We start from the raw sequence: 16,262 nt of genomic DNA on the forward strand, positions 1-16,262 counted from the left end.
GAAATACGGGGTTCTTCCAGAAGGACTAAACTGTCAGCCAGCTTTGGTGATTCAGAGCCCTGTGTCCTGGTATTTGACAGTTAAACTGGCTTAATTCTTTAAACTAGCCCCAACACATGCTGACAGGTTTTGCTAGAGAACTAAAGAATACATCTTCCTGAGAAAGACATAAGAAGGGCCAATTTCAGTGGCAAGTAGCAGATATTTTTATAGAGTGTCCTTGGAAGTAAATATAAATAAAGATGAGCAATACTAAAGGGGGAAGGAAAAAAAAAAAAAAAAAAAAAAGAAATTTAGACCTCTCTGCCTCAAAGTTCAAGCCAGAGCTGTCCATGCTAGGGCACTGATAGCTAGGGGTGATTTATAAAGTTATAAAGCTAAGAATTTCACTAATTTCCAAAATTACTTATATATTAAGAACAGCAACCTCAAGCAAACTACCAGTTTCTGATCTCAGTAGAAATATCAGGCAGTAACTCAAAGTTAACACAGAGCTATAGAAAAGGGGGCAAGAGGGATATCAAACACAGCCCCTATCAACACTTGTCTGAAGTTAACCACGAAGCATGTAATAAGTAACCTGAGATTAACAGCAATCAAGTTTGCAAATTAAAGACAGGCTGTTGTTCTGAGAGAAGCTGGCTAAAAGCCAGTAACAACCCCATCTAACTAAAAGCATTATTCCAGGTGTGGCACTCCATCTTGACTAAAACATACTACAACTCAGAGGCACTTACAATATAATCAGTGATCAGAGACCAGATATCTCAGCTTCCTGTATGTGCAGCATTCATTAGTTGGAGAACAGTGAAAACTGTGAAAAGTCACAATAATTTGGTGGAATGGATCCCCTCTGCAAGTGTGTAGCCAAACAATAAGAAGGAACAAACTCCATCATGGGACTTCAAAGGACCAATTTCCTCTCTGTTGCTTTTAAAGGTCAATACACTCTCTATAATGCAAACTAGTCTGAAACATCCAAGAGCTAAAGCACACAGGCAACCCACACAGCTTCATCCTACCCAAGCAAGACACTTCATAGCCTCCAAGTCATCCCAGTGCTCAGACTGTATCACCATGAAAGAAAAAAAAAAAGACTAAACCTAAACAGAACAGTGGGCTGAATAAAACATTTAGTTTGCAGTCATGCTTCTATCTCCTTTAGGTGACAGCATACACCCACTGCAACTACGTTCTTCTGAATTCCTTATTGGCACTAGGCTCTCATACAGGGAAAACTATTCTAAGATACTATTACAATCTCACTATTGGAAGACTTTAACACAGCTTGAGATGTTATAATCTGACCTTGGTCACTTGCTCATCAACTCACAAGTGTACTAAAAGAACATTTGATCCTCCAGCTCTCAGAAGGCAACAGGAACATTGCAGACTATCTTCTAAGGATGATAGGCTACTAGGAGCAAATTAATTTTTCCTCTGTTTGCTGTGCTACCCATGAAAACAAGGTCCTCATTCTTTATTCAAAGATTGCCCCAGCTTGAAGAACAGATAAAAGGTCATCTAAGGTCTGGACAAAAATGGTTGTAGATATGCTTTGACACAATAGCACACTCTTTATTGAGATGAAGCTCTTGGAAAAGGAAGTTTTTCCTCAATGGCTGCTTTGAAATCATACAAGTTGCCCCAAAACTAAACTACTTTTGACCTATGGTTTTATTTTCAAAAGAAAAACCTCACAGCACCATTTACAGAAAACTAGAAGAGAGCAAACCACCTCTACACGCAAAACACTTGCTGCAGTAGTGCAAGGACAAGCATAATGCATTAGTCATCCAGCTCATTGCACTTCTGGAAGGCTCAAGCCATGATGATCCGAGAGACCTTATTTATAAAGACAAAGGTGGAAAACTAACTCTCACATTGCAAAAGGAACAGTGACTTGCGCTCAACCTACTACTTTCACTGCAATTAGTTACCCCTACACTTCACATAGGGAAGGCATTTAAAACAACACATCAAACCCCCCCCAATTATTTTTCCCTATGACCAATCAGACTGAGAAGCTGGCCACCTGTGGTAACTACAGTAAAAGCTTTCTTACAATAAAAACTAACACACACTCACTTGCAGACCTGAAACAGTTTGTTAACAAAGGTTCACTTTATCTTGTCATCTCTTTTATTCCTCTCTCATTGAAAGGGAGCAGTACAAATAAAGACTATTTACCATGCAGGCCTCCATTAGCGCTGTGTGCATCTCATCTGTTTTATGCTCTTGATCAGCTCCAGCTTCAAGCAAAAAACGAACCATATCTAAATGGCCTTTGAATGAAACAGATCAAAATAAATAAGCATTTAATATCATGAACTTTTAGTAGCACAGACAATACACAATAAAATATTTTGAATTTTTATAGTTTATCATCACAAATTTTACAAGTTATAAATTTGCAAACCTGCTCTTTTTAAAGTACTCTCAAAAATACCAGTGCAAAACAGACAGCCAGACTTTAGATAGTCTTTCCCAAAGATACTTCCCAACTATAAGATGAAGACAGACCTCTTCAAGTTTACACAACAAAAACCTTTTCCTGTGACTTCAGGCTTAAGTGACTGCACTAATTCCTTATTCAGCTGTATAGTGACATATCCATTAAGTGTTCCGAGGCAGCATACAACTGGGGGGATTATCTTTTAGACATACATCTACGTAGATCTGAACTTTACTTTGAGCTTGTTAATCACAGTATTCATAGACATATTTCTGAGAACGAAAACATGAACATCAGGTCATATTATGTTGTCTGACACTACTTTTAAAACCTTCTACTGAACTTTACCAATACTTGTTTTCAACTTTATTATAGCTTTAGTCATTTTAGAGTATGTCCCTTACAAGTTATACATTTTATCCGCTCAATGAGCATCCTCCTCCAAGACAAGACTTAGTTTTACATGAGCTGATAGGAAAACAAGGTAGCTCAACCATCTTGCTAAAAATAATGCAGGAAATCTCTAGGCAGTTAAGATCTTATATTACATCACTTTAAGTTTTAGGTCACAAGAAACAAGAATGCCCCTCCAACATATCCAGGAGTACTATTACTGAAATTTCTCTGCAAGAAACTACTACTATGTGCTGCAGGAAATCCACAAAAACCCAGATGCAAGTTGTCACATGGGTTATACACAGCACATATCCTATAGGTCTAACCAGAGAAGTAAAACCTGAAGTTACTGTAACAATAACCTGCATCCTTAAAGCTTCTATTAGGAGAAAAACAAATGTTGGAACTTTTATGGAAGTTTTGGGAAGAAAAAGCAAACTTGGAAGTACTCTGGATTACCACTGCATTAAGTTGCTTTCTATAGAAATTTTAAATAAGAGAAGAAATTGTCAGAAGTCCATAAAAGTTCATAATACATAACAATTCATAGACATACTCCAAAAAACACTGAAGGAAAAGTATCCAGTAATAACACATTTTCACCCCATCAGGTATTCCAGAAACATGTATTCTAAATTCACATTTTAACAACTAGCAGATGTTTTCAGAACTTGCAGATAGTTCATGAGTGGAACCTGAATGAAATAGGGAATGGGAAAGAGGAGAGAAGTCCTTTGTCAAAGCACAAGTCTGGATGCAATCAGTCACAAGTTTTCACCTGCAGTCTGTCAAATACAAGCTCACCACATTTGGACAGAAGTAGACAGGCTCAATACCACTACACCATGGATGAGCATCTCCTGATATTGACTTTAAAACCTAAATCCAGTATTCCAAAATTATTAAGAAAACCTTCAAACTATAGCTGGAAGCTTTAGTTAGATAAACCCTAGCAAGGAAATTTAAACAAAAATGCAAAACAAGGCAAGAGACAATACCTTTATAACATGCAAGTGTAAGTGCACTTTCTTTGAATTCATTGGAGTGAGTGTTGATTCCTGCACCATATTCCAGCAATACTCTTGCAACCTCAACATGACCTGCACTGGCTGCTTCCATTAAGGGGGTATGCCCGTTCTCATTGTGGTCTTCTATATTAGCACCAGCTTTCAATAGCACCTTCACTATGTCAACAAAGCCCCCAGCACAAGCGTAAGTGAGAGCTGTGTTCCCTGCAGAGAAAAAGTTTACATGAAAACCCCTTCCATCACCCACTCCTAATATAGGAAAGGAAATCAGTTTTAACAGCTCTGAACCAAACCAAGTACATCACTAGCAGCAGACTTTTACTTTCAAAGCATTGTTACTACAGCCAATAATTTCATGCTGGGTATAAAATCCCAACACAACTATAATGTAAACAAGTTTTAATGCTAAGCCAATATTACAAATCAGGATTTTTTTTTTCTTTGGTTATTATGTTTTGTACTTCAGCATACAAAGAGAGATCAAATGGACACACACACACACACAAAAAAAAAAATCTACGAGTAACTTTCATGCTCACTGTAGAGTACCAGCAGGGAAGCCAGGGAGGGGTGGTTGTTTTTTTGCTTTTGTTTTTTCCTATAACCCCTTAAAAAACTTCTACTGGCTGGTAGATTAATAAAATTTATAATTTAAAACTCTGGTACTGTGACAGACAGACATTCACATACGGCTCACTTTAAATGCTACAGTCAGTTTAAAGGTAAGTTCTGCTTAATATGGCTAATCATCAAGATAAAAAGAACATTTTATAGCTCAGAAACCCAACTTCCTTAGAATTTGAACAAAGTTTAAATACTAACTTAATATTAGCAGAATCCAACTGCGGGTTAATACTCTCAGCAAGGTTAGTTAAACGGTGGTCAAGCATCAGCAGTGTAGACAACACTCAATGCTCAAAGAATTGTACCTCCTCTGTGGTAAAAAGCAACAGACCGAAATAACTGGTCTCAACCAGATGTGTTCCATGGTGGTCTTAATGAATAATTTTGGATTATACAGATGAGGAAAAACTAGACTTCATGTATTTTTATGGTCATCTAAAATCCCAGGGCTTTCCATTACCGTTTATGTTGAAAATAATCTTTAAAAATGGCCAGGTAAGACTCTAAACACATCCGCTACGTATCTGGCCTATTAATAGTTCCTGTCACATCTTGTGAATGAAACTATCAGACAAAACCACAGATGTTCAGAACTAGTGCATATCTTATGTGCCAATCTTAGTAATTCTTAGTGTTCCCGCTTCCCAGTTACCTGTTGAAGACTGTGCGTTGACGTCTGCACAATGAACAAGGAGAAGTTTAACAATATCTACATAGCCTCCACTGGCAGCTGCCATCAAGGGAGTTATGTCTCCTTTATTCCCTCGATCTTCAACGTTTGCATGCATTGCTAGTAGCACCTAGAGAAAAAAGTTCACTTTAATGAATAAATTGTAACACCAATATTTTGCTTTTAGTTCAGGGAGCTTGTGAGAACGATTCTACAGTCAGTTGTGACACCCCCTCACAATAATAGCCCCAATGGTGAAGTACAATGGCGCTTCCCAGGACCATTTATAATTACTACTTGCATTGTGTTCTGCTTCGGAAAATGCTGTTTCTCTACATTTGTTCATATCTCTAAAATCAACATTAAGTTACAGTGCAATACTGACATTTTCAAAAGTCACAGGGCAAATCACTAATCAGAATGACAGCAGAGAAACTGTAAACTTGCATTAATGACCACAGCACACATCAGCTCAAGATTACAGGTAAACAGTTTTCTCCCTGTACTCTTGCCTGGCACCAAAACGTGAAGCTGGCCACTTTCTGAGAACTATCACCTAAACATCTTCAAAGAAGCACAAATTCTGTCCTTAGATATAAAGTATAAAAGCCAAAAAATAACGCAAATTAATGCACTGTCAGTACAGGTGTGATTAAAAAAAGGACTGAGTTAAAACATCAGTTTTTAGAAGGTAACCACCTGTAGTGTTTGATTTTGCTGCTATTTTAGATTCTCTTGCAATGTCTGCTTGACTGCATCTAGAACAACGCCAGAAAAGTAGATACATCATAAAACACAAGATAGGTTCCTCAGACAAGTCCCTTAAACCTAGAGGCACATATAACAGAATTTTCCATTAAAAAGACAAATGATAACTAGAAGCCTACAATAAGCTGTACTAGCTGATATTCTGTTCAGTTTATAAAAAATTATTATAATCAGAATAGCTAAAATGTTTACCTATCAAAGAAGCCCCTTAGGCAATGCTTCACAAAAGTTTAGTTGTGATTTTATTTGTTACTTACTTGTGCCAATTCATAATATCCTGCTGAACAGGCCAAGCAAAGGAGACTCTCCCCTTCTTCAGTATGTTCATTTACACTTCTTCCTTCATCCAACAGCTTCCGGACAGCATTTACATCCCCATCTGAGCATGCTTCTGCCAAACTGCGACTGGAAAAATCAGTTGCCACAGAATTAGCTCAAAATAAATCTGCAAGAAATGGGTAGCTTTCCCATGCAAGGAAGAAGTCTTTAAGTAAAGACTCATGACATTACTACTAAGCCTTACTAGGAAACACACCTTACAGATTTTTTTTTTTAAGAAAAAATGTGTGTATGTATACACGTTATTTCCATACATGAACAAGATAAAGACCTTTTTTGTGTCTAAATTAGCTCTTGTCCTCATCAGCTGCTAACTTACATAAACTCTCATATAGACTACATGCAGAAAAGAATGCTCAAAACTATGTAATTTGTAGTTTTTTAAAGATACAGAAGTAAACCTCGCTGATGCTATTCGTACTTGGGTGGAACGCCAGAGACACAGAGGCTATGACCGTGACAAACTACTGACTATAGCTACCAAGGCAAATTTCTAATAGAGATAAAGCCAAAAAGTGAACAGCCTAGTATCACAGAGTGCACTAATACTGAATACTTCAACAAGACAAACTTCTGACTGGTGTGTCTCCTGTAGTGGCACTATTTCCTTCTCTGCACTAGCCCAAAGCTTTTTTCTTTTAATTGAAAACACAGTTTCTTAATTTAAGCAGCCATTTCAAAGAAAAATCCTTACTTTACCTAATGACATCTTAAAGGAAGAAAGGAAAGGAGCCTTACAGAAGTTTACTATGTTTCCTTTCATGCACTGTTAAAAGCATATTACAGAAGTTTTCAGACAGATGAAATAAGCCAACTGAACTGCACATTTTTAAACATCAATAACAACACAAATCCTACGTAGAACACTACTAACTCTACCTCATGACTTTAAGGACATTACAAGCTAAGAGTTAGAAGGAAAAGACAAGACAAACCCCAAGTTCTTGGCATCTAAAAGCTCAGAAATCTATAATCACTACTTTAACCATTATTAACCTCTGAAATAGAGAAAATAGCTATTTCCCCTGAGACCCAGGAAAGTACACTACGTAAATCTTGACAAAGGTGAGCTGAGCTTCAATTTATCTCAAACCAAGTCATTTGCCCTTCAAATCTTTTTCTTTAAAAAAAAAAAAAAGTCTAACATCAAAGACAACTGTTACACTTGCGTTTAGCAGTGCTTTAAACAAAAGCAAGTCATGCTCAATACTAACTCAGTTACACTTCTCCAACATGCAAGGAATCATGGTCCCTCAGCAGAAGGAACCAAACCACAGTTAATGCCCTGGTGGGAGCGGGAAGGGAGGAAGAGCCTTCTGTTATAAACAGTAGTTTATAACAGACTGTGATGCATTCCTAATCAGTGCACTTTATTTGCAAAACATGGAAACTTGTTTCTTAAAACAAAACCTAGTACACTCAGGTTCATTAAAAACCTCAAACTTCTTTTCTTTTGTAAAAGACAAAAGTTCACTCCAGAAAGTCACTCACAATGAAGAAAATAACCCTTTGAGCACAGGTTCTGTCAGGAAAGCGTACATGTTTCCGTTGTTCAAAGACTCTAATGGTTACTCTATGTTAAGCCCCTATTTTAAAAGGGACTCACTTGCCATACACCCCCAAATGAAATAAACTGTCTGATAAAAGCTGAGATCTGACCGGAAGAGAATATCCAGTATCTGCTTGTTTGTTTGCACTGTAATCACTAAGTATTTTAAGCAAAATAACTGATATTTTGGTAAAGTTTATTATTTGGCTACATAGTCAAGTCTATATACTCAATCAATGGGATCACACTAAAAGTCTACAGGACACTATTAAACCTGTCACCTTCTCCTGGGAGGTAGTAAGGGACAGCTATATGTTTGTTTAGGGCACAAGCAGTCAAAAAGGCCTGCTGCAACCCACACATAACCAGGCATTTACAGCTCAGGTTTCCATGTTCAGCTGGGAGGAGAGAGTGGGAATTTATGCACTTTTGCACACACATAGTCTAGTCTTTAGAAATGGGAGCCACCCAACACCATAACCTGCGAGACAAATCTTGAAACAGGTCCATCATTCTCAGAAGATAACCTTAAGCCACCCCATAATACAGAACTGCTGTGAAACCAAATATGCTCTGGGAAAAAGCTATTAAAAACAGGGCTCTTAGTTCATTCTAGTTGACCCAGGCACCTCAAGAGTCTCTCAGTTTGCTCTCTGCTCAGGTTCCCTTTGAGATATTTGCAAGACATTTTGTATAAGTGACAAGTATGACACCATGAGACTCTTACAAATGAAGCACAGGATGCTGCTGACCATTGCTCCAAGGGTACATTCATTGCTGGCTTATGTTCCACTTGTTGTCTGCCATGAAACTCAGGTCTGTTTCTCCAAAGTTGATTTCTAGCCATTCAGCCCTCCCCATCTATACCCATGAACAGAGATATTCCTCACCAGTTTTAAGACTTCACATTTCCCTTTGCTGAATTTCATAAGATTCCTGCTGGCCCCTTTCTCCAGCTTGTCAAAGTCCTCCTGAATGGCAGCACAACCATCTGGTTACCCTCCCTTCAGTTTTGTATCATCTGCAAACTTGCTGAGGATGTCCTCCGTACCATCACACAGGCCACTGGTGAAGACTTTCAACAGTATTAGCCCAAATATCATCCCCTGTAGTACACCACTAGCAACTTGCCTTCACCTGGACTTCGTGCTACTAACAACTCTGAGCTAGTAGTTCAGATGGTTTTCAGTCCATCTCACTGTCCACCTACCGGGTCTGTACTTCATCAGCTTGTCCCACAGGATGCTGTGGGATACAGAGTGGAATGACTTGCTAAACTCAAGATAAACAGCATTCACTGCTCTCCTCTCATCTACCAATGTAGCCATCTTATTGTAGAAAGCTATCAGGTCAGACTTGATATTCCCTTTGCAAAACCATGCTGACTACCTCCCATCATCATTTTGTGCTTCCTATATTAGGAAATTGCTTCCAGAAGGATTTACTCCATGACCTTTGCAAGGACTGAGGTGAGGCTGACCTCCCTTTAAGTCCCCTGGATCCTCTTTCTGCTCTTCTTGAGGACAGGGGTGACATTTGCTTTCTCCTAGTCCTCAGGAGCCTTCCTCATTCGCCATGACCTTTCAAATAAATTGATTTATTTATCAATTAAATAATGCATCCAAGATGCATCCTCGCAGTGACATCAGCCAGCTTCTTCAGTACTCGTGGATGCATCCTATCAGGTCCCATGAACATGTCCACTGGACTATCCCCAACCTGTTTAAATGCTCCCTAACCTCCTACCAACCAAAGGCAAGCCCTCCTTGGTCCTGACATTCCCACTCATCTTGGGGGCTTAAGATTCCTGAAAGCAAATCTCACCAGTAAAGCCCAAGGCAAGGGCAGCATTCACTACCTATTACTCTTCTGTATCTCTGTCACTAGGTCCCCTGCCATATTTTAAGGCAGGCCTACATCTTCCCTCACCTTCCTTTTGCAGCCGATATACTCACAGTAGTGTATATTGTTGCCTTTCATGCCCTTTGACAGATTCAACTCCAGATGGGCTTTAGCTTTCCTAATCATGTCCTGTATGCTTGGACATTGTTTCTACATTCCCTGTGGGGCACATGGTGTGCTTCCACCTCTTGTATGCTTCCTTTTTATGCTTCCCCAGCATATTTTCATCTCCCCATGTTTTGATCCACAAGTAATTTCTCTAGGTTCAGTTAGGAAATGAAGCTATATTTGTTCTGTATTTGTATTTAGATTTTGAGCAATGACTCAAGACTACTGCCCCTACTGTAAGCACACTGTTTTGCAAATCCCAAGTCTGAATTTCAGGAGGACAACCATATGAAAGGAAACTTAAGACTTGTAATTTTTGATCCTAGATCTGAAGTTCAACAGTATACACAGTCCCACTGCCTCAACAGTTTAGGAACTACCTGCATCACTTGCCAGAGTAGAAAATATTTTAGGACCCCTAAAGATGCGCTGAAATTACCGAAGTAGAAGAAAGCTTTTGACAATGTAGGACAAATTCCCAGTTCTGTCATCGTGGGATTTAACTTTTTGTAACTGATAATTAATGAGGATGACATTTATCAGATAACATAGTTTCATTTTCCCCTAAGTTCCCCAGCAAGATACCAGGGCAAATTGCTGCCCTGTAAGTATTAGTATTCCCTTACAACTTTTAATACAATGAACTAGATTCATTATTTTCCAAAGTACACTGAGGCAGTAATTACAGAACTATCACCAACTCTTCTACAGCTAAGAATTTAACCCCTTATTGAAAAAATCAACTCCCAGTACACAGAAAGAGCAGCAGGTTAGGGAGTAATGGTTTTTTTTTAGATTTCTCTTACTCTTTGAAGCCAGTACCCTGATGAGACAATAGTGACACCTTCAGATTCAATAACTTTGCTTCTGCCAGTAGTAGGGCAGATATATTACGAGGTACTAACTATAAAATTAACTGAATTTCAAATTAAAAATACAAACTTAAAATCTATAGTTGGGAAAGTGGGTGTGGGGAGTGATCGATACATACTTGTCCACTTGTCCTGCATTGTGATTGTTCTCTGCTCTCATCCGCGTCAATGCAGCAGCAGCTTCATCCAGTGCACAGCTGACAGAGGATGTCAGTCTCCGGAGAACCTCGGGATCTGCGAAGGCTTTACCATCGGCAGTGGACAATTTACCAATTCCTTCAGTGTACGTTCGTTCATCAGTCAGGTTAGTATGAAAGTCACACAAAAGAAATGCGAAGACACTGTTTTAGATTTCAGCCACATGCACTATTAGTTAAAAATCATTTGCAAACATGCCAGAAAATCAGCTACTTAAAAAGTAACTGTTAAAATTTGCCCAAGACCTGAACATTTAATTACTATAGTACAGCAGTAAAAAAACTGGTTTTCAACTCGCAGATTCGTTACCTGTCCCAAATTCTCAACTCACACCTTTGAAGAATAAAAACGGAAACCAAACAACAACAAAAAACCCCTCAGGGGAATAAGGATAAGTCCAGAGGTCAAGCCCAAAAACAGAAGGCTGGCAAACAGGTATTACCCCACAGGCTTGGTTTAATATTTTCTGAATGTGAAGAATTTTACTATTTAAAATATAAAGTTAATACCTGCTTCCTACCCAACTCCACCCAAAATGAAGTGGACTTAGCTCTAATATATCTTTTCTTTTTTAAGAGCAGGAAAAAAAAAAAATTTACGTTATTAGCTTAAATTCCCGATAACTTAATATTCCAAACTACACAGCTCTAGCTACAGGCACAAAAATTATGAAACAGAAGTTCAAATATTTTAAATATACTCAAATCAATGCTCCCGCTACACTAACATTACACAGATGCACTTAGACTCAAGGAACTTTTGTAACAGTCTCTTTTTTTAAGTTTCTTTGCTGCGAGAGTAAAGCTTAAAGCTAATACAGAACAGCACCGTAAGAAAGTATTTATCCCACACATTTATATGGCTGATATAAAATCATGACACAGCTGTGTAGTTTTACTCCATGTAGTTCAGCCCAGCCGATTCTACATATGCAAACATCACTGCACAGTTGCCTCTGCAGTGTAGGCAGGGTTTATATTTGCATATACAAATGCAAATAGTGTAAAAAAAATGGACTGCTGAATAGTACACACACACCCCCAACACCCCCAGTCAAATTTCACATGCTACAAAAAGTAAATGTTTACTGGTTTATAGATTAGCTACCTTCACCAGTGATGAAGCAGAAACTTCTCAATTCCTTAGCTGTTAAACAGGGTCAAATTAGATACAAACCTCAGAAAACAGCCCATCTTACCTTCAGAAGATTTGCTATTTAGTACGTGCATATCTCTAAGATTAATGTACACCATGTGTCCCACAATCCAGTTTGTAATTATTACCAAAATAATACTCTGACAGTTTGAATACTGTCTTCAGACAATGTATCTCCCCAGTTTGAGGGCATCTGATTCGTTTCTCATTAATGTAAGAATCAATACTTACCAAATTTCTCCACCCTGAAAACAATTTAGGCCAGCGTATGCTGGACATACTCTGTTACATTACTCTACATCACTGCTTCAGCGCTGGTAAGTGTTGGCTTATGGTATTCAAACTCCGTGTTGTTGGAAATGATGAAGCGTCCCTATCCTGTCACCAAGGCAGACACCAATGATGGGGTGCACGTTTACTTCGCCAACTGAATCTGAGCACAGGCTATGAAGGTTGAGATGAGCTACTTAAGATACTTAGTGAGATCCAAGTGCACTACCTCCCTGGCTCCAACATCCTACCTCTGGATCACTCTGGCATTGTCAAGAGGCTACAAAAAACAATTTATAATAATCACCCGCTCTGTGATAAAATGGGAAATTACAACTACATCTGTCCACAGCACACTCATCTGGTTTTCAAAGACTGTGTAGTGCACTGCAGAGCAATCAGAAAAGAGAAACACAGGGCCACAGACTCTTAGACTCCACATAAATGAAGAGGCTACTGGCCACATACCCCCTTCTACCTCCAAACTGTTGAGGCAATAACCCTCCTAGCCACGGCTCTTAAATACAGTGAGGCTATAAACAACAAGCCTCAAACACCACAGCTCACACCTCACATATGTAAACTGAATATGTTCATTTAAAAGGGGACATAAGTTCTGTCAGCTCCGCAGCTGTGGCAGGTGGAACAGCAAGAGATAGATATTGAGAAACTGTGCTGGGGCATCAATTTAGTACCAAACACACAGAGAAAATGATAGTTTTTACATAGATCTACTTCCCCAGGACAGAGTAACTACACAGATGTTTACACTAGCTATTTCTGGTGGCAGTGCTGGCTTACATGAGCTTGCAGTGTACACAGAAGTATTGCCTAATGAAAAAGAGAATTATATCTCCACAACTCAGCACTGAGGCCTCATCTAGGACTGCAGCAACCAAAGCTGAACACCACAGTAAGTAAAGTAGAAAAGTACTTGAGAGAAAGCCACAGGATTTAGAAAAATGACCTCTGAGCAAAGGCTAAAAAACCACACAGACTTAGTTTATGAGGAGCAGCACAACAGCAGTTTCCCTCCACTTACAAGAGTCTCACGAAGGAGCTGGTAAACAGCTCTACTGCTTGCAAAGGAAGTGGGGAATAAAAAGTCCAGTCAAAAAACCCAACAAAAACAAAACAGAAAGCCCGAAACAAATCAAACAAAAGAAACCCCAAAATTACCTGGTTATCTGAAACTAAATTGGATACCTCAATCGTTTCAAATCACTAAGGGTGACTTCAAACCCCTAACAGACAGGGTACCTAGACAAACAGAACCTATATGTGATCATTCTTTCCATTTTTGAAGTCTGCTTGTTGAAGCATTCATACACAGGATTTCTGAAGGCAAGAGAAGTCACACCACAGATCTAAGTCCTGTGCCCTACCTGCTCCACAGAATCTGTTTTCATAGATTTTCCCTTTTTCATTTTCCCTCCATTTGGAGGACTTACCAACCACAGGTTACTGGCTCTTCCAGCTACTAAAAGCATGCTTACAGCCCACTACAGCTTCCTACTTTGTTCCAAAGAAGGTGCTGTATAGCCACACCAAGGACTTCTGGAGAGTAAGACGAAAATGCTTTTTACTTACATCACCAGCTAGGGCTCAACCCAGGTGCTATCCCCAGCTGTTCACTTCATACTCGTTTTATACTGCACATGCCAAAACTAATCAACAGTCACAGAAGACATCAGAGCAGACATGTTAGGCTGAATGGTGTAAAAGGGAGACAGACTACGAGAATTACCACTGCAGACATCCAGTCATTTATCTCCCTTTTGCAGGTTTACAGTATCACCTAAATAACCGCTCAGTTTTCACTTTGCTATGATTTAGGATGACTGTGCCAGAATCTTACGGCTATAATGCTCATTTCTCTTTTAAGCTCTAACTGAATTGGTTTTGTGTCCACTTCATAACCATTTGCTTGTGTCCCATGCCCCATCCCTGGAAATGTTCAAGGACAGGCTGGATAGAGCTTTGAGCAACCTGGTCTAGTGGAAGATGTCCCTGCTCATGGTAGGAGGGTTGGACTGCACCTAAAAGTCACTTCTAACCCCAAAACCATTCTATGATTCTACAGTCTCCCCTGACTGGAAATAGATGACCTAGCTCCTCCCCATCCAACACATCAACACACAGACTGTAGATCTCTAAATCAGAGAGAAAAGTATGAATTCAAAAATCTGCAAGCAGATTAGTCCTTCTACTGGGCCACAAACCACCAATTCGACAGTACGCAGATTCAGGCTGCATCTGAAAAGGGTATTTCCACCAGTTTAAACAAATCAACAATTCAACAGTTTAACAGAGATAAAATCTCCAGTACAGCTGACTACCATGTAACTAGAGTCTGGAGCAGATGACTTTTTTTTTCCTAAAGCTACTATCACACACAGCATGACTCAACTTACTGGCAGATAATGCCAGATACTCCAAAAGTTAGTGCCATACTGTTGAACCATTTCAATTAGCCTGAGGTTGATCATAGAGGTGTATTAGAACAAGAAGCTCACCTTTCAAGGGAAAAGCTTGCTCATCAGATACCTAAAACCAACACTGATTTGAAGTATGGGCTGCTCTTTCAGAGACATTAGGATATTCCTACCATGTAACTACCACGAACAAATTTTTAGGGTAACCTGAAATGAGCTGGTAATCTCAGAGTTATCTTCTTCAGTTTAATGAATCAAAGATACAGATATCACCTCACAAACTGGTGTCTTTGGAAGATCCAAAAGGATAGGCCCTCGTGCCACTGGTGTGATTTTGCCATGAGTAATCAGAGATAACATTCTCTGAAAGTCATGTCTGTATGTTTTCACGATTTGAACACAGAAGTTGAAAGCCATGAATAAATCTTAAAGAACCAACACAAATAACCTAGGCCAAAGTTGTTTCAAGTTCACTACAGTAAGGGAACAAGTCAGATACCCACACTCGAACAGTCACTTCCCTCCCTTCTATTTCAAGAGGAGGAACATAAGTTGCTCTATTCTTCCTCACTGGATAAAGTTCATATCAAGGAAGAAGAAAATACTTAAGTGTAGTTTCTAGCTAGTAGCTCATAATTATCACCATTTAAAATACCTTGAAAAGAAAAGGCCTTAGTACAGAGCCCACAGCTAAATCACTCATACAACACACAACTAGTGTCAACACATCCTTTGAACACCAAAAGAGATTGTTCCAAAGAGATCAACACATCTAAGTGTAAGAGATCATGTCCAATAATCCTAACAAAAAACTCTAGCACACAGTATGTTCTAACACACACTTGAGGCCATTCAGCTAAAGTGTCCAATTTATGACCTCACCTTCACCACAACTCAATTTCAGCTCACGTGGATCATCTACTGGTCCCAGAAGCTTAAAGGGATCTTCTCTTTCTTTAAGGTCTTACATTACTTGGCCCCCAAAGGCAGGTTTTGATGGAAATGTGCAGAGCTTTAAAAGCCCAAATGAATGAAATGAGAATTATGGCCCAGAAATGTGTCCTTTTTTTAATGGTACATCAAGAACCTGCTTTAATCAGCATGGCATACAAGTAGCACCTCAAGGTGAAGGGGTTTCAGGGAAGGAAGGAGGGGACTTGGTTTTAGCTTCTTTATTGGAATCCGCATTCGGAGGAACTGAGAAGTTCTAGACTGTCAAAAGCAACTGATACAGTCTTGTGCCAACAAGCGGTAACTCTACCGGGGAAGTATTAATTCTAGCACATCACAGAGCTGCTCCCACAAGACAAGAAGGCAACAAGCCTTCTTGTTCTGTCTCAGGTGGCTTAATCCAAATTCTCAACATAGGTATGGCTCCCCTAACAGTACAACAAAATTCAGTTCAGGCATGTCAAGATACAACCTAAGGGAAGATTTCCTAAAGAAAAATTTTTCTCTTTTAATCCACACATTGTTAAATTTATTTCTAGTAA

At 39.1% G+C, this 16,262-nt stretch overlaps 1 protein-coding gene across 4 annotated transcripts in view; it reads right to left on the minus strand.

Moving 5' to 3' along the window:
- Nucleotides 1–16,262, minus strand: part of ANKHD1 (ankyrin repeat and KH domain containing 1) — a 114,854-nt gene that overhangs the window by 61,945 nt on the left and 36,647 nt on the right. For all 4 annotated transcript variants that reach the window (XM_074916424.1, XM_074916423.1, XM_074916422.1 and 1 more), the window contains exons 3-7: nt 10,831–10,987; nt 6,199–6,346; nt 5,156–5,303; nt 3,850–4,083; nt 2,191–2,285 (exon numbers count right to left, since the gene is read on the minus strand). In XM_074916424.1, coding sequence (XP_074772525.1) covers nt 2,191–2,285; nt 3,850–4,083; nt 5,156–5,303; nt 6,199–6,346; nt 10,831–10,987 — 782 coding nt within the window. The remainder of the gene's footprint in view (nt 1–2,190; nt 2,286–3,849; nt 4,084–5,155; nt 5,304–6,198; nt 6,347–10,830; nt 10,988–16,262) is intronic.

Source organism: Athene noctua, chromosome 12 (genome assembly GCF_965140245.1).
Source record: "Athene noctua chromosome 12, bAthNoc1.hap1.1, whole genome shotgun sequence".
NCBI lineage: Eukaryota > Metazoa > Chordata > Aves > Strigiformes > Strigidae > Athene > Athene noctua.